This window comes from Hyperoodon ampullatus, assembly GCF_949752795.1.
Source record: "Hyperoodon ampullatus genome assembly, chromosome: 9".
In the NCBI taxonomy this organism is placed as follows: Eukaryota; Metazoa; Chordata; class Mammalia; order Artiodactyla; family Ziphiidae; genus Hyperoodon; species Hyperoodon ampullatus.
In genome coordinates this window covers 36,977,753-36,997,847 of record NC_136922.1, presented here as the reverse complement: position 1 = coordinate 36,997,847, position 20,095 = coordinate 36,977,753, and the positions used below count along the sequence as shown (strand labels likewise).

Sequence of the window (20,095 nt, the reverse complement as noted above, 5' to 3'; positions counted from 1 at the left end):
AACATGGCTGTTTTCAATGAAACTGTATTTACAAAAAAAGGGTGTGGGTCTGTGTCTTTATTCCCGTCTTAACCCTAAGTTCTTCATGACCTTTCTTGGTTTTGTTTTTTCTTAGATTCCATAATATATGTGGACTTGAGGATATGGGGAGTGGGAAGGGTAAGCTGTGACAAAGTGAGAGAGTGGCATGGACATATATACACTACCAAACGTAAAATAGCTAGTGGGAAGCAGCCGCATAGCACAGGGAGATCAGCTCTGTGGTTTGTGACCACCTAGAGGGGTGGGATAGGGAGGGTGGGAGGGAGGGAGACACAAGAGGGAAGAGATATGGGAACATATGTATATGTATAACTGATTCACTTTGTTATAAAGCAGAAACTAACACACCATTGTAAAGCAATTATACTTGTTAAAAAAAAAAGGGTGTGGGACCAATTTGGATTCTGAAAAAGGAAAAATCTGAAACAAGTGGTATCTGGATGGGATATTAAAATACCAGACATCAACCAAAAAACCAATTGTAAAGGACACCTAAATTTCTGGCCTGGGAGATGGAGAGAGAAATATTCAACATTTCTGCCACCTGATGCACTAAACAGGCATGCTGTAGCCACAGCCTGTGACATGCATGAAGCCACCAAGCTGTCAGAAGGTGGGGTTGGGAGGAACATGGGGAATCAGAGGTTAGGAATGGATAAAATGCGTTCAAGAAACAGAGAGGGAGCAGAATTTAGTGCTCAATTGTTTCCCAAGAAAGCTGATAATGAACATGTAACTTTGCACAAAATGTTTATCAGTATTGATCTTTCGTCATGGGGATATAGTGATATCATGAGTGACAAGAACACTGAAGACACAATGATGTTGAATCAGTAGTAGTATCTACTTCAAAATGTAGTCATTATTAAAAACAAAACAAAAATAAAAACTAAGGCCACGGGGACAATTTAACAAGTGCAGTTGCAGAAGGTGCATTTAGGTATTACTTATGAAGCATGGATTTTTATTTAGATAAAATGACTATGCATTTAGTTTTCATTTTAATTTTTTAATGAGTTTTCAATTTCAAGCGTTTTTTTTTTTTTTTCCAGCTCCAAAGTGAGGTAATAGTTGTTATTTGTTGACTCCACTAGAAGAATGTCTTGGTTAAAGATGCAGTGTCCTTAGAATGCTACAAACAGAAAAATCAGTTAATTCAAATAATGGTTTGATATTTTTCATTCAATTCATGGAATTAAAGTTTTTGGAAATAAATCTGCCAAAAATAAAACTTAGGGCATTACTATGAATGCTGTTATAAATTACAGTGAAAATCTAACACTGACAATACAATCTTTTGATTTCATATTCATATGAAAATTTAAATTTTGCTGGAGCACAGCTTAATCTTAAAGAACAGAAATGCATTTGGCATTGATTACATAGTACCAAATTCCTTAACTTTTTATAAATAATAAAATATAATTATAAGTTTAATAAAAATGTATTTTTAAATCCCTAAAAACAAAACCCAGTAAGCTTGATATTCTATCAATGAAAGTTTATGGTGTTGCTCTCAAAATTTTAAATCATTTTTTATAAACACGGGGTAAAATACAATTAAATGAAATACAAAGTTCTTAAAATACAACTGATATTGATGACAAAGAAACACGTTCAGCAGGGCAGTACAAAATTTCTCTCTTTGCTGCCCATTATCAACCATACTTTAGAAATGTTTGAAATGACTATTCTGCAATAATATTGAACTATTTTGTAAGTGAGTTTTCTGAACTTTGATTACATCTTTCTAATCAGTTAGAATTCACTAATCAAAATATTCAATAAATGGCCCTCTGAACTCACATATGAAGGAATAACTACTATAAGAATTGCCTGTTGATCAGAAATAAAAGTAAACTAGGAAAAGCACACATATGAAACTTTTAAACATTTACTTTATTGATGTATAGTTGATTTACAATGTGTTAATTTCTGCTCTACAGCGAAGTGATTCAGTTATATACATATAGACATTATTTTTCATATTCCTTTCTATTGTGGTTTATCACAGGCTATTGAATATAGTTCCCTGTGCTATAGAGTAGGACCTTGTAGTTTATCCATCCTATGTATAATAGCTTGCATCTGCTAATCCCAAACTCCCAATCCATTCCTCCCCCCACCACCCTTGGCAACCATAAGTCTCTTCTTATGAGTCTGTTTCTGTTTCATAGATAAGTTCATTTGTGTCATATTTTAGATTCCACATATAAGTGATATCATATGGGATTTGTCTTTCTCTTTCTGACTTAACTTCAGTTAGCATAATAATCTCTAGGTCCATCCATGTTGCTGCAAATGGCATTATTTCATTCTTTTTTATGGTTGATTAGTATTCCATTATATAGATGTACCACATCTTCTTTATCCATTCATCTGTTGATGGACATTTAGGTTGTTTTCATGTCTTGGCTATTGTGAATAGTGCTGCTATGAACACAGGGGTGCATATTTCTTTTTTAATTATAGCTTTGTTGGGATGTATGCCCAGGAGTGGGATTGCTGGATCATATGGCAACTCTGGTTTTTTGAGGAACCTTCATACTGTTTTCCATAGTGGCTGCACCAGTTTACATTCCCACCAACAATATAGGAGTGTGGAACTCTGTTTTTGGACACTGGACAGCAGGCATTGAAGGCCTGTGATCCTAGCAGCAAACAAACAAGGAAAGAGAAACAAAATGATTCCTACAATTGCTGGAGCTTATTGATAAGAGGCAAGTTCCAGGCTGCAGCATAGGGAGAGAGAATTCAAAGAGGGTAGTGGTTTTTCTGAGTAGAAAATGAAGTGATCAGAGTTTGGGGGGATTGAAGTGACTAGAATTTGTGAGGCAGAATACTTGGAATAAAGTTGCTGCACAAAGAAAGAGTTCTGGGTATCTGTACAAGAGTTTCCTTAAACCACTGTCTTACTTACCTTTCCATACATGAGGTGAAACTCCACAAGGCTAGGGAACTAACCAGTGGAAAACAGTAGGTTAAACGATTCAAGGAGTTCAAACAGAACTGGGAATAGTTTGCATTCCCACTAGCCAGAGTGGAAAGACCTTGTAATATACAAGGCATCATGTAGAGATATTGAAATGGTTTCATCTTAGTTATAGGGCTAAATTAACTTTATACTAAAGCTTGCTCTGAAGTTAGTCTAACAAAGAATACAAGCATCCTCAAAAAGTTCATACTGATTGCAAGCAATTTAACTGCATGCCCAAAGTCCAATGCTTTAAAAGAACACAGCAAAATTCAACAACCAAAAATGTTCAAATTAACAATGTCAAGCATCCAAATGAAAATTACCAGGCATACAAGGAAGTAGGAAACTATGACCTAGAACCATAAGACAAGTCAGTTAACAGAAACTGACTCAGTAATGCAAGGTATGCTGAAATTAACAGATGAGAATGTTACTTCCAATGTAAACAGGAAAGTGCAAACATACTGCAGAAAAAAATGAAAAACAGAACATGTAAATGGAAGTTTTAGAGATAGAAATAAAATATTTGATATTAAAAAATTCTGCAACCTAAAAGGATTAATGGCAGATTATAAACTACAGAAGACAAAAGAAAAAAAACAAAAACAGTGAAGCTGAAGAACAGAAACTATCCAAAGTGAAGAATAGAGAGAAAAATACTTTAAAAAAGTATATTAGTTATATATTGGACAACATCAGTCAGTTCAACATACGTATAAATGGAGTCTCACAAAAGGGGGGAATATTTGAAGAAATAATGGGAAAATGTTTCATAAATTTGCTGAAAACTACAGATCCACAGATCCAAGAAATCCATTCACCAGCAGAATAAATATGAATAAACTCACACTGAGGAACATCAGAGAAACCAGACAAAAGAAAAAGCATATTACATTCAAAGAAACAAAGATAGAGGTGATAAGATAAAAAAATGATAAGAAATTTATTGTTTTGGCCGCACAGCACAGGATCTTAGTTCCCTGACCAGGGATCAAACCTGTGCCCCCTGCAGTGGAAGTGTGGAGTCCTAACCACGGGACCACCAGGGAATTCCAATAAAGAAATGTTTTGAATCTCAAAAGTATTATGTTAAGTGAAAGATATTAAAGACTACATAGTATATGGTTCCATTTCTATGAAATTCTAGAAAAGGCAAAAGTTGTACTGTGTCAGAATTTTAGTGGTTGTCAGGGGCTAAGAAGGAGGGTAAGAAATTAACTCCAAAGGGCCAAAAGTAACTTTTTGGGTTGAAGAAAGTATTACATATTTTGATTGTTGTAGTGGTTATCATAACCTGCCCTTAAAGTTGGTAAATTTTATTAACCGTATACACTATACCTCAATGAAGCTGTTAAAAAAATAGTCATGAAATGAAGCAAAAATATAACCTTTGGAACTTTTAAAGGATTGCAATTACAGGAAATAGTATTTGCAAAAAGGAAAACATTTAAATTGATCCCTACAAAAGCAAAGGAATAAATGAACAAACTGAAGGATAAGAACTCAAACCATGTACAAGATTTGATTTTGAAAATCTGTAACTAGGCTTTCAAAGATATATATTTGTTGATAGAATCATTGATAAAACTGTTCTTAGCTGGATAAATTTATATTCTGTTTTGGAATATAATGAAATTTAAGAAGTCGTATGATTTTGCAGCATCTAAATTTGGTAAATAAAATTTGAAGTTATAAACGGAGAAAACTTTTTTGATAAGTTCAGCTTACATAAAATATTTGCCAAGGGTACTCTGAAAGGAGGAACAAGACAGTAGTCATGAAAATATTTGGTATGAAATACTCATTTCAATATTTTGAAAATTGGAAGTGAAAATACTTCACATTTAGCGGATATTGCTCTGAGCTTACCAGATAGCACTGCACTTGTAGAGACAGTATTTGTCAACCAAAAATATTATAGTCTCTCAAGAAGAGCAAATTAAAGATGCCACAATTTAAAATTTATTAACTCTAAAATTCTGCTTTGAATAAGATTTCAGGCAATTTTATGAAACAGTCTAAAATATTCAGACCATGTTGAAACAAAAAATACCAGTGATACTCTGTCAGTGAGATATATGACCACAAAACTGATTAACATGTGAACGTTTACCAAAAATCATAATACTGTTTGTCATTTTCTAATATTTAGATAATATTTTGAAAGTTGGTTACTATGCTTTGGCATACATGAATTGTGCTATTTCTATATTTCAGAATGAATAACTAATAATTAGGTGTGACATTTTTTGAATAGTACTATTTTATAGGCCCACTGATATAATTTGTCGACTAAGTAAATAGTTCTATAACATATAATTTTTATTTTTAGCCCCATTTTAGCCTCAAAATTGCCCCAACATGAATGAAAAATATACCTGATCACTCTATTTATACACCAGTTTCCAATATATCTTTATTTTTGCATATATACAGTGCTTAGGATCCCAAGAAAGTTCTCCATTTAGCTAAGAAATACATTCTTTTTTAATATATTTATTTATTTATTTGTTTGTTTATTTATTTAGTTTTGGCTGCGTTGGGTCTTCATTGCTGCACGTGGGCTTTCTCTAGTTGCAGCGAGCAGGGGCTACTCTTTGTTGCAGTGTGTGGGCTTCTCATTGTGGTGGCTTTTCTTGTTGCGGAGCACAGGCTCTAGGCGTGCGGGCGTCAGTAGTTGTGGCTCGCAGGCTCAGTAGTTGTGGCTCGCAGGCTCTACGGCACAGGCTCAGTAGTTGGGGCACACGGGCTTAGTTGCTCCACGGCATGTGGGATCTTCTGGGGCCAGGGCTCGAACCCGTGTCCCCTGCATTGGCAGGCGGATTCTTAACCACTGTGCCACCAGGGAAGCTCCAGAAATATATCTTAATGAACCTGAAAGACAGAGACCACATTGTAGAACTCCTGGGCTGCCAGTGGGAGCATTTACTCTTCTCTGAGGATTTAGTATCCTGAAATGGGAGCAAAATTACCAGACCTGTGTTTTAGAAGGACTCTTACAGCAATGTGGGTGATAGATTGCATGAGAATAGCCAGGAAGAATGCAGAAAAGAATTTCTCTTTAAAAAGAGCTAACAAGCTCTGAGATCTGGAGAATCCATGAACCTAGGCCCCTTGTACGTCCCACAGGTGTTAATAATCTCTAAGGTTGAAGGGATAGGAAGAAGTTTCGGTCAGCACCAGCTTCTTTTCCTATGGGAACATGGTACCTAATGACAAAAGAGGACATCATTCAAGCGGCAAGAACAAATTTGAGAAGTGACTCCAAGGCTCCCAATGATGATGGAAGGGGGAGGTTGTGGGGTCAGGAAGTTTTCAGAGTCTCAAAGGGCTTTGGTTGGGAAAACGTTTGGTGGATAGGTTATTTCTAACACAGACTTTCATGTGTCAACAAGTACCTCTTTTTCCAAATTGATCATTATCAAGAAAAACCTGGTTTATGCTGAAGTCTGATTACACAGTACCTGCAACATGTCCTCTCATGGCTCCTATCTGACCCAGCGACACTCCATCTGTGTCCCCCCCACTTCTAACTCTTGACTGTCTGCATTCCGTTATCTAGTTTTTACCTTTATTTTAGATTCATTCTTTGCTTCTACAAGATAAAACACAAATGCAGAACTATGAAAGCCAAATAATTCCCCCCCAAAAGTGCTGAGAAGTGGGAAGATTTATGCAATGGGAAAAATGAATAAAGATAGAGGATATGATCAAAGAGGGAGTGTGTGTGTACAGTTTTAATGGAAAACCCCTCTCTTCTGCCAGTGTTATTGCCTTAGGAGAGCAACACAGTGGTGGCTGGTTACTAGTATTCTACTTTATGAATAGCAGCTCCTGAAAACTCTGGCAGTACACCTTACTTCATTTGTCTAACTTGCTAATGGGGCTATTATTCTCATGCCAACAGATAGGATTTTTCTTGCACAAATGTTTCTGTAGGGGGGAAAAAAATACCCATCACATGAAAATGTAACCCATAAATTGTAGGGTTTGAATTGGCTGCATATTGCACAGTCTTGCTATACCTACTTCCATTTTAATTATTATTCTTTACAAATAGAGATAGTGGCCTATAAATGCATTATTAATGTAGAATATTTCCCTTGTTTTTATAGGCTTTGCTAAAAGCCATGTTGAATTTAAAGTTTTGGGTTATTTCTGAGTGAAGAACCTCATATATTTGGATAAAAGCCAACTTCTGACATTTAACTTTAACTTAGCAGGATATTTTATACACATTAGATTTTATTGAAAAGGTCTCAGCTATTTAAAATCCATCTCACTACTCACATGCATAAAGGCTAAACTTTGAAGAATCATTGTCAGTCATCTGCTGAATGGTTCTTAATAATGATTGTCCTTCTGTCCTGATTGTGTTCCTCTGTGTTCCTCTGTGTTCTTGAGGAAGAAGTACAATTCTTGAAAATTGAAGCTCTTGGTATTCTAGATGTGCCATATTATCTAAAAGTAAGTTGTCCGCTGACCTCTTCAAGGGTTCACAGGCTCACAGAAAACTAAGATTTTCTGCCATAACAAATTTATTCTAATATCCAAGAGCGATATACGACATCAGAAGAATCACAATCATTGAGAATTAGAGCAGGAAGAGACCTTTCCTTATCATCAATCCCACCACTATCATTTTATAAATGTGGACACTGTGCTCCAGAGTGATCCAAATGATTTCTCTGGGACTAGTATGGGGTCCCAATTTATAAATCTTGACTCTCAGTCTCCCTTTAGAGCCCAAAATACTCAAGAGAAAAATTTTGCACGGGTAGCTTGGTCAAAAGATATTCTGGTGACTCTGGGCAACTCTTGGCTGTAATTGTGTGAAACGGGCCTCTGATTCTCTTCTCAGTTAGGTACCTGGTTTAAAGAAAGCGATCCATGTGGGCTATAGGACCTCTAGCGATACAAGTCTGTGATGGACAACCCTACAGGCTTCAGAAACTTGGGGTAGGCTCCACAGGTTCAAAGAGCACTGTGCCTAATGGTGCCTTTAGCTAGGTGGTGAGAAACACATCACTTTAAAAAGGGATACTCTTCAATGAGCACTCGTCTCCAGTTTCATGATAGCTTCATCAGTGAAGCAATGAGGTACTTGCAATAGACTATGAGAAATGAAGGTAATGAGAAGTGAAGAGTAGAAACAACTAGTCTCAACATGGTTGTCTCACTATGCAATAAACCCATGCCATAAAGTCAGTAAAAGGTAGATCAGCTGAGTCACATATCTAAGGAGCAAAGGTAATTTGTTGTTACCAAAGACGATTTCTTTGGTAAAGGGAAGAAAATATATATATATATATATATATATATATAATTGTTTTGCCATGTGCATAATTCTTTTAAGTTGCGATTTTCCTATATTGAGTCTGTTTTTGTATTTTTAGGGGTAGTGGGAGGTGGTAGAGAGGGACTAAATAAAGGAGGACAGACAATTACAGAGGAAGAAACATTTTGGGAGTCAAGCAGTCCTGGGTGAGGATTTCAGCTCCTCTGCTTTTTAGCCATGTGACCTTAGAGAAAAATTACCTAACACTGCCTACATAGTTGTCATGAGGAGTAAATAAAATTATAAATGTAAAAATACCTAGCACAGTCCTTGGCACATATTGGGAGCTCAGTAACACAAGTTTCTCTTTCCTGTAATTTGTAACATAATTTAACCCACAAAACCACCTGTTGTTTATTTGTCAGAGGCCTGATATTAGTCACTCTAGAGAAAAAGGAAATGATGACTTCTAGAATCACCTGCTTTGTGAATAGCATGTGCTAAAATAACAATTAATAACAATACTTTGTGAAACTCATTACATCTGAAGGCACTTACAGATAGAATATGACATTTCCAACTTGGGTAAGATGATAATGACATTGTGATATAGAGAAATTAGGGTTTGGAATGGAACTGTCAATCCAGATTTATCTTTCAAAGTTGAGAGAGGTAGGGGGCCATTAAAGGATAAGACAAGACGCATTTCCATTGCTCACCTCCTAAACCTCTCTTTAGTCCATCTCTTCATTTCTATTCTGTCACTTACTTTTAGTTTAGACATCATTTCCTGCCTGGATTTTTGCCAGGAGGTGAAATTGCTTTTCCTGCCACCACCTGCTAATCCATCATCCATGATCTCTCCAGAAGGATCCTTGAAGAATTTAATTTAAATCTGATTCTCTGCCTCTTCTGTTTAAAATGACCCCTCATCACCCACAGGTTGAAGGCCAAGATCACTGGCATGTTATTCAAGATTGTGTGTTAATTAGCCCATGCCTACACCATAGCAGTCTCTTGCATTACATTCCATACTGCCTACATTCCACTTGTGCCTAGCAGTGGACTTTGTACCCCAGTGAACAACAGAGACTTGAGTATCTGCACATTTGTGTGCATTATTTCCTCTTCTAGGGATACCTCATCACCACCATCTTCCTCTGTTTCAGCTTGACTAACTTCTGATGGTCTTTCAAATACTTGGTCAGGTGTTATTTTTGCTGGCAAGTGTTCTCTTGCCTTCTTGGCATCAAAAGTATATGTTCTTCTTATTTCCTCTTAGGATCACATGGGCCTTTTCCATACAGAATTGTCATTGTTTGTTAACTAAAAGGGCTTTCTCAACTAGACCATGAATTTCTTGGTGTCAGGGAAGCATCTTTGTGTCCTCAACATCTGGCACAGCCTTGGCTTTCAAAAAATGTTATTTTGTGGGTTCATTCAGTTAGAACTGGTATCATTTGGTCCAAATTAAGAGCTTTATGATTCTGACTTTGGTCAGACTAGGTGATCACAGCAAGTAAAGTAGTAGTAATAGACAACTATGCCAGAAGGTTCTGTTGACACGGTGAGTGGATGGGAGACTGGGTCTCCTCCCCTAACATGACATGACATCCATTCCTTTGTGAAGCAGTAAGATAAGGAGAGGCCAATCACGAAATGTTAGTTATAGCTGGAAGGAATTTGAGGCCATCCCACTGTTTTTGAGAAGCAGAAATAAAGTGCCAAAGAGCCCTGCCAGCATAGGATGGTTAGTGGCAGAGCTGGGTCTAGAACTGAGTTATCTTACTCCCCAATCCAGTATTCACCCATTTGTCTTTTCTACTCTAGCATAACTTTATTTTATTTTAATTTTGGGGTGGGGTGGGGTGGAAGTAAGCTACTTTGCCTGCCAGCTTCCCTCTTAACTGGTCAGGCTGCTGAGATACTGCTTACCTGGTGAGTCATGTCAGCACCTAGGGAGACTCTCCTGCTTTGATATGGGGCTATTCAACGCTTCACAAAAAAATAGCTTAGGGGCTGCAAAAAGGCTGTTGACTCTGCTCTTCCTTATTTATCCCACTGGCATGTTCTCATGAAATTACCTCCTATTTTCCTCTCATTCTCCTTCCCTGCCTCAAAAAAAGAAACATCCGTATAATTGGATCCGTATAACTTATGGAAGGGCTCCAACATCAGCCAATGCATATATTAAAGTTTTAAATCAATTATTGTTCTAGTACACACCCTGGGGTTGAGAAAGAAAGAACATCCAGGACCAACAAACCTGATTGTTCTGGCAAAGCTGCCATTCGATTCATGCTGGCATTTCTGGGCTTTTCTTTTCCTTTAATATTCCAACCTCATTTAAAAAAAAAAAAGTTAATGGCTCAAGTAGCAATTTTTAACATTACTGGTTCATTCAGTTTCTCCATAAGACTTCTACCTCCCAGTCTCTTGAGGATTACCCAGAGGGCATGATGCCCAGAGTTTGCTTACCTGGTTGCAGAGACAGCTGTCAGTCTGATAGTGAGTTCATTAGACTGTGGATTATTCCTCACTTTATTAACTTCTGAGCAAGGGAGAGACTCAGGCTTGGGAATATGAACACTTCACAACTTGGCATTCCAGATTGAGAAAAACACTTAATCATAACAGTTAAGAAATTAAATTACAACTGTGTATAACATTGTGAATTTTAACCTAACAACTACTCTGAGTTGGACCTATACAAGTTTCTGATTAACACTGTTGAACTAAAATTCCTATAACATATGATGCATGGGTCTTTGTGTTTTTTAGGCAAGTACTGGAAGTCGGTAAGGACGGTGAGTGTGCCGAGGGGCTGCGCTCTGGCTGGGGCGCAGTTGCAAGAGGAGACGGAGACCGTTTCTGCCCTGGCCTCCCTGACGGTGGATGTGGAACAGCCCTTTGCTCGAGAAGACAACAGGTATGAATGCAACATGGGGGGAATCATCAGGGTCAGTAACATCCAGGCTCATCATTAGCGTTTGTGAGCCTCTCTCTAGGCTCTCCTTCTCCAGTCTCCTCCACTTCCACTTCTCCTAAGCCACAGATGCCACAGCACATGCTGTCGGCTGTCAGGAATTCATGTGTTTCATTCTTCATGAGAAACACAGAGGTGGAGCATGTTCTTACAGTTCACAGAGAAATAGAGTGATGAGATAGATGGTCCTCGCTGGATAATTTAGTACAGATCATTATGGAGAAAGCTTCTTATGGGCTTAACTTCTTTCCTTAGTTATCTCTAGTTTTCAAGATGTTCTTTTTCTTTCTCTCATCATTTCGAAGTTACTGATATAACAAAGGGGGAAAAGGAGAGCAGAAGCTGGAGGTATGGCTTGTCAGTTGGGTAGCCTTATATGACTGTCCGTGAGGTACAACTACTGGATAAAGATGAAAGTTACCTTCCAAGGAGATAGGAGTGTGTATAAAGGAATGTGTGGACCTGGGTCTGATTTTATTTTACTTTATGATAAGAAGGAGTTGATTTTAATTAGTCTTCATATGAATCGCTTTCAGGAAAAAAACAAACAAACATAAAGATAACCTAAGATTGAGTTTGCTTCTTCTCCTTTTAAGAAATGTTTGTCAGTTTGTACATTTTGGTGTTCAACAGACAGTGCTACATACAGGATTTCTTTTAAGTTTACTATGACCAAAACCACCCCAAATGTGCAGACAGTAACATTGGTGCTCTCTGTGGATGACTTCAAAGTCACATTTCTTCAATTTAAAAATGAATAGGTGAGCTTTCGCTAAAGCTCTGCCAGCTTGCACTTTTAAATTGCTTCTGAGAATGAAATCGAACTCCCTCTGTCAATAACATCACCATTAATTACACAGATCCTGCTACTAGTACATAGGTTGGCAATTTTCCCAAGAATGCACAAATTTGAACAGTTTTCGTTTTTCTTGCTTTTACTGGGTATTCAGAGTTTAATGGATTTAACATCTTGCTTTGGTCAAGAGCAGGAGATACATTGAATAAGAGATTTCATTTTTATGCAATTGTTTTTTCTTACTATAACCACTTAAAAAGAAGATTACCAGTAGGAAAAAAAAAGTTGTACAATATTGTATTAAAAGACATCTTCATATGGGCATCTGGAGCATAAGGGTAAACTTATTTTACATCTTTGATAATATGAACTAACCCCCTGCTGTTCCCAGCTAAGAACCAAACCAAGTTCATAATCCAAAGGTGTTGCAGTTGTTCCCAAGGCCAAATACAGTTAGTTGTCTGTCATATGAGGGCTGTAAAACTAAGGAAACTAACATCTGTTAGTGTTGGATATAAAAGGAGCGTAGCTATTCTTTAGAATTATTTAGTATAGAGAAATGAAGCTAAATTCCAGCCCGAGTGAAATGAATTGTAAGTAATTTTCCCCATTAAATTGTAGGGCTTAGAATAATAAAGAATAATAAGTCCTGTTGTGAGCCCCACATAACATAAAAATCTCAGCACTTTGGCAGGAGTTGGCTCTATAAGCATGCTTGTTTATCCTCAGGTACATAGTGTGCTTGACTCCTGATAATCTATAGGGACTTGACCCTGACTTCAGTTCACAGTGATCTTTAAGCTTCATTTGACGGCAGAGAAAGAATAGGAATGGGAATGTTTTGATGTACAGGGAAACAGAGTTGAAGCTTGTGGCCTGGATTCATGTTTCTTTATCAGTTTTAGACAGATTGTATCTATTTTGATTGATTTTTCTTATGGGAAGGAAAATGGTTTTGCTTGAAATATTTTCTGTGGCTTTGAACTCACTTTTTCAGCAGAGGAAAAGAAAAATTCTTCTAGAACTGGCTTTTGCATTTCTATTGAACCATGCATGAATTTCATCACAGAGAGTCAGACAGGGAGAACCCTTAAAAGCCACAGAGCATTTATTCTTTTCAGGGGAATGCTATCAGAATTGTCCCCCTACTCAGTATAGGAAAGATGGCTTTCACAATGAGGTAAAGAGGTAGAAATGTTCTTAGGCCTTTGTTATGAATGCAGTGTTATAAATACACAGGAAATTGAAAAATTAGAAAAATCAGAGAACTAAATGGATGGAAAAGGGTGAAGGCAAGATTCTTTTTATAGGAAATTCTTGCCAGTTATTTTGGAGAATATATTGGTGTTTGGAGTGAGATGACTCATTTTGTACTAAGATTTTGGGTAAAGCAGCTCTTTTCCTGGCCAACTCATATCTGACTCATTTACCACTAGTGAATAAGGGATAAAATGCTCCTGGCTAAGAACCATTGTAAGTATTTTTTGTTCATTTTTGGGGGGAGGGGTGTGAGGGAGATGACAACACAGTGCAAACAGTCATTTCATTTTTATAACTCACTGATGGACCATGAAGAATAAATTATTAGAAAAAGGCTCGGGATTCATTTTGGGGATGATTGACTGAAGTACAGTTTTCAAAACATAATTTTCAGGTGGCAGAGGACTTGAGCAGGAACAAAATGACTGGTGGGTCAGTAAAAAAAATGAAACAAAAACAAAGGGCAGAAAACTAAGTGGGATCAAGTTATATGTTCAAAAAAAATTAGATAGGACTAGTCACATATAGCATATTGTTTAGAAGACAGAACTGTGATCTTAGTTTCTTTCTTGATTGTCAGGAGACTATACCTTTAAAAGATTATAGTTTGCATTGTTCAGATATCTATTTCAAATGCTTCTACTTTGAAAAGGTCAGTTCAATATTGAGGTTTATTCTTGGATACCAGTTCGGGCTCTGCTGAAAATCAAGAAAAAGTTTTCTCTGGCAATCAAGACTTCAGAATGATCGACTCTTAAGTTACTGGGAGCATATTTACACTCTAGAATTTCTGACTCTCTCATTTTTTAATCAAAACAAAAACTGAAAGTTAGGTTTTCAAATGTCAGTTTATTGATTACAGTGTGAGTCACATTAGATTTTCTTTAATACAAGAGGATCTGGTCATTTCTGAATCATTTCATCTTCAACTTTTGTCAACTTTTCTCATGAATGAGATGGTTTCAGTCATTATATGACACAAAAGCATGAGAAAAATATATGATTCTGAATCTGGCTATATTTTAATTAATTTTTATTGGAGTGTGGTTGCTTTACAATGTTGTGTTAGCCTCCACTGCACAACAAAATGAATCAGCCATACACATGTAGCTATCCCCTCCCTTTTGAACTGCCCTCCCATTTAGGTTACCACAGTGCATCAGGTAGAGTTCCCTGTGCTGTACAGTATATTCCCATTGGCTATTTTGTTTTTTGAATAACTGTCTCATTCATGAATATTTTTTAAAAGTGTAATAAGCTAGAAAATCCCAAGTATCATCTGCCTTAACTTTGAATGGTCTATCAGTAGTGCCAAGGACATTGATAACCCCATTTTCCTGTGTCTGAAGATTTATATAGAAATATAGACCAGTCTTAAATACACATTCGTGTCTAACAGAAATACAGCTTTGTTTTCCATGCTTTAGGATTGTCTCTCCAAGGCTTCTGGAAACTAAATATTGCAATGATTATTCAGGTCTCTGATTTTTCTCTCTGATACCGTTATTGTGAGCACCTGTTTATCTAAACAGGCAAACATTCCAATATAAATTTTATTCTTAATTTTCATCCAGTGTCAACAATACCTTAGTTGAAAAGTGGACTGAGATTTGGAAGCTCCTGGTAAAAGAAAGGAGATCCTTTATCTTCTTTTCCTCTTCCTCCTGGGACCATCATTTTATCCCTGTGTTCAGTGCCTAACATGTGGTCTTGGGGCATGTGTGAACTCTTAGTATGTTAGGGATTAAAACCAGTGCCCGATGTATTTCAGGGTTCCCTTCTAAACTGTTTACAAACAAGTGTTTAATTTGAAAAAAGAAACACAATGGACTAGAAGCATAAGTAAAATGAGATGCACGGTAACTTTAGCTTCCCATCATCCTCATCTTTCAGTCCTGTCTTCTTACCACTACAGAGGAAGAGTAGGTTGTGACTCTGGAATCAGCTTGCCGAGGTTCAGATCCCATCTCCATCTTAATAACTGTTGATCAGTGGCAAGTTACTTACCTCTCTGGGCATTACTTTCTTTGTCTTTAAAATGAAGGGAAAATTTCAGAGGGTTTTGAGGAGGAAATGAGACAATACATCTTAAGAACTTAACACAACACTTGACACAGGGTAAGTACTCAATATTAAGGTTGGCTTTTGTTATTTTTTTTCTATCTTTTTCCCACTTCCTCAGTTTGCTCTGTTCTTTCCCTCCATTAATACATTGTTCATCATCCAGGGATCTATAATATTAGAAATAGAGAGGCTGTACCTGAGCATCTATATGTTTAACTGTTCATAGGTTAAATCAATACTATAGTCATTAAAAATAAGAGATTGATAAATAATCGCTAAGCAAAGCAATAAATTGATTCAGTTAACTAAGCCGTGGTTAGCTGACTTAAAGAACTTTCACAATGCCTAATACATTGTAGGTAATAAACAAATACTCATTGAATGAATGAGTCCAAGACAGACAACAAGACATTGTTAAAATGTTAACAGAACAATTTGTAATGATACCTGAAACTTCTTTGTCTCCTCGTCTCTATGTACTATTTTTCTGAGGGAATCAGTGTTTTTATCTTTCACAAGAGTTTTCAAAATGTGTATTTTACATTTTTTCTTCCATAGTACTAATTGACAGTGTCCATTTTCAGATATGTTGGCTAACCAGAATCCATAGTACTCATATCATAAAGATCGACTGACTGAGGAGACATGATAAAGGTGGGAAGGGAAAGCGAAGTGTCTAAATGGAGAAAGGAATTGTCTTGGGTGAGGTGGAGGGGCTATGGGAGTGATGCTGACAGATTACAGGATTATTCTGTGACTTGAAGAATGAGGAGGGAGAAAATCCGGTTCATTTATTCTTTAAACATTTTCTGTTTAGTTTTTATGTGCCAGACAAAGTGTTGGGAGTCAAGGTCACAAAGCTTCCGTGGAGTCTCCAAAATATCCACGTACTTTGAGATTGTATTAGTTTTCTATTGCTATCTTAACCAAAAAATTACTTCATGGCTCAAAATGACAAAAAGGTCAGAAGGGTGACAAGTCTCTGGGCTAAAATATAGAGGTTGGCAAGATCTTTTCCTTCCTGGAGGCTCTAGGGAAGAAACTGTTTCCTTGCCTTTCCCAGTTTCTAGAGGCTGCCTGCATTCCTTGGTTGATGACCCACTTCCTCTGTCTTCAAAGCCAGCAACTTTACATCTCTCTGACCTTTCTTCAGTCATCACATCTCTCTCTGACTGAAAGAAAAAAGCTGGGAAAACTGGCTTAAAACCAGGAAAGTTTCTCTGCTTGTAAGGACTCATATGATTAGATTGGACTCACCAGGATCATTTCTCTATCTCAAGGTCCTTAACCTTAATCATAAATACAAAGTCAGTTTGGCTACACAATGTAACATTCAAAACTTCCAGGAATTAGGACATGGACATCTTTGGGGGCTATCATTCTTCCTACCACAGGATCAGACATGAACGACCAACTATTGTAAATGATAGGTCATTTGATAGACCGAGCTCCAGAATAAAAGAAGACCTAACACAGGCCAAGAACTGGGGAACAAATCACTGAGCCAGGGTAGAAAAATGGAGGATTTCAACTAGTAAATAAGAACAAAGGCATCCAAGATACAAAAAATAGCTTGAGCAAACGATCTGTTTTAATTTTTATTTTATATTGGAGTATAGTTGATTAACAATATTGTGTTAGTTTTAGATGCACAGCAGAGTGATTCAGTTATACATATACATGTATCTATTGCTTTTCAAGCTCTTTTCCCATTTAGGTGATTACAGAATATTGAGTAGAGTTCCCTGTGCTACACAGTAGGCCCTTGTTGGTTATTTATTTTAAATATAGCAGTGTGTACATGTCATTCCCAGTCTATCCCTCCCTCCGCCCCTGCTTCCCCCCAGTAACCATAAGTTCGTTCCTGAAGTATGTGAGTCTGTTTCTGTATTGTAAATTAGTTCATTTGTATCATTTTTTAGATTCTGCTATAAGTGATATATGATATTTGTCTTTCTGTCTGACTTACTTCACTTACTATGATAATCTCCAGGTCCATCCATGTTACTGCAAATGGCGCTATTTCATTCTTTTTTATGGCTGAGTAACATTTCATTGTATATATGTACCACATCTGCTTTATACATTCTTCTGTTGACGGACATTAGGTTGTTTCCATGTCTTGGCTATTGTAAATAGTGCTGCAGTGAACACTGGGGTGCATGTATCTTTTCGAAGTATGGTTTTCTCCAGATACATCCCCAGGAGTGGGATTGCTGGATCACATGGTAGCTCTATTTTTAGTTTCTTAAGGAACCTCCATACTGTTCTCCCTAGTGGCTGCACCAATTTACATTTCCACCAGCAGTGTAGGAAGGTTCCCTTTTCTCCACACCCTCTCCAGCATTTATTCCTTGTAGACTTTTTGATAATTGCCATTCTGACTGGTGTGAGGTGATATTTTATTGTAGTTTTGATTTGTATTTCTCTAATAATTTGTGATGTTGAGCATCTTTTCATGGGCCTCTTGGCCATCTGTATGTATTCTTTGGAGAAGTGTCTATTTAGGTCTTCTGCCCATTTTTTGATTGGGTTGTTTGGGTTTTTTTTGATATTGAGCCTCATGAGCTGTTTGTAAATTTTGGAGACTAATCCCTTGTCAGTCACATTGTTTGAAAATATTTTCTCCCATTCTTTGGGTCGTCTTTTCATTTTGTTTATGGTTTCCTTTGCTGTGCAAAAGATTTTGAGTTTCATTAGGTCCCATTTGTTTATTTTTGTTTTCATTTCCATTACTCTAGTAGGTGGATCAAAAAGATCTTGCTGCAATTTATGTCAGAGTGTTCTGCCTGTGTTTTCCTGTAAGAGTTTTATAGTGTCTGGCCTTACATTTAGGTCTTTAATCCATTTAATCAGTTTATTTTTGTGTATGGTGTTAAAGAATGTTCTAATTTCATTTTTTTACACTTTTCCCAGCACCATTTATTGAAGAGACTGTCTTTCCTCAATTATATAGTCTTGCCTCCTTTGTTGTAGATTAATTGACCATAGGTACATAGTTCTGACTTGCATTTCCCTAATGATTAGTGATGTTGAGCATCTTTCCATGTACCTTTTGGTCATCTATATGTCTTCTTTAGAAAAATGTCTATCTATTCAGATCTTCTGCCATTAAGGGCTATTGCGAATAAAGCTGCTATGAAGTTTTGTTATTGTGGAAAAAACACATAACATTTACCATCTGAACCATTTTTAAGTGTACAGTACAGCAGTGTTAACTATATGCCCATTGTCGTGCAACATATTTCTAGGACTTCTTTGTCTTGCAAAACTGAAACGCTATTAAACAACTTCCACTTCCCCCTTCCCCCAGCTCCTGGCAACCACCATTCTACTTTCTAAGAATCTGACTACTTTAGATACATCAAATAAGTGGAATCATGCAGTATTTGCCTTTTTGTGACTGGCTTACTTCACTTGGCATAACGTTTTTTCTAAAGGCTTATCCCTGTTGTAGCATATGACAAAATTTCTACCTTTTTTATGGCTAATATTTCATTGTATGTGTATACCGCATTTTCTTTATCCATTCATCTGACAATGGACATTTAGGTTGCCTCCACCTCTTGGCTATTGATGCTTCAATGACTATAAATGTGAAATTATCTCTTCAAGATCCTATTTTGAGTTATTTTGCATATATACCCAGAAGTGGAATTTCTGGATCATATGGTAATTCTATTTTTAATTTTTGGAGGAACCTAACTCTTTTATACACGTTTTTACTTTGTGAACACAAGCACTCAGTTTTCTTTAATGTACACCGAGGAGTGGAGTTGCCAAATTATAGGAAAGTCATATGTCTTACTTTATAAAAAAAAAATTTCCAAACTGCTTTCCAAAATGGCCATACCATTTTTCATTCCCACCATCAATGAATGACAGTTCCAATTGTTTTGTATCCTCACCTGCACTTTGTATAATTGGTCCTTATAGTTTTAGCCTTTCTAGTGGGTATGTAGTGATAGTCCATTGTGCTTTCAAATTTTCTCCAAAATTATGTCCATATCAGGTCTTCTCGGAACATAACCTCCCTTCCTTCTGTTTGGAATACTTAGCTTGTCTTCCTTCTCTTCTCACTGACCCTTCACTGGCATTCCCATTGTCTTCCAACTTACCTTGTAGATCTCATATCAAATATCACTTCCTCTTCTTGGACAATTTTCACTGACCCTCAATCCCAAAATTAGATCAGGTCCATCTGTTATACTGTATTACATCTCCCTATACTTCCAGTACCTAGAACACAGCCAGGGTGCATCATAGACACTAAGTAATTATTTCTTCAATCAATGAAAACTTCAGTAATCCGGGGAATGCCAGCATTGGTGGAGATGTGGGGCCCTGGAGCTCTCATAACTGTGGGAAAGTAAACTATGGCAGCATTCTGAAAAGCACTTTACTACCATTTTTAGTATACACAAAACATAACCTGGTAATCTTATTCCCAGGAATGTATATTGAAGACATTCTCATCTAGGGTAATTAGAAGACATGTACTAAGAAGTTCACTAAGCTTCTTCTTTGTGGTGGGTAGAGAGGAGGAGTCAAACCCAGTGTGCATTATTGGAAGAACAAATAGTTAAAATGTAGTGAAGGTACACCATGGAGGAGATGACATGTAGCACTTGGCCACTACAGACTAGATAAACATAACTGCTTACAGTGATGTTTATGTAATAACTAACTACA

At 36.9% G+C, this 20,095-nt stretch overlaps 1 protein-coding gene across 4 annotated transcripts in view; it reads left to right on the top strand.

The window, feature by feature from the left end:
• Positions 1-20,095, top strand: part of HDAC9 (histone deacetylase 9) — a gene marked incomplete at its 3' end in the record, with an annotated part of 568,944 nt that overhangs the window by 531,012 nt on the left and 17,837 nt on the right. For all 4 annotated transcript variants that reach the window (XM_079710903.1, XM_079710910.1, XM_079710909.1 and 1 more), the window contains one exon: positions 11,079-11,226. In XM_079710903.1, coding sequence (XP_079567029.1) covers positions 11,079-11,226 — 148 coding nt within the window. The remainder of the gene's footprint in view (positions 1-11,078; positions 11,227-20,095) is intronic.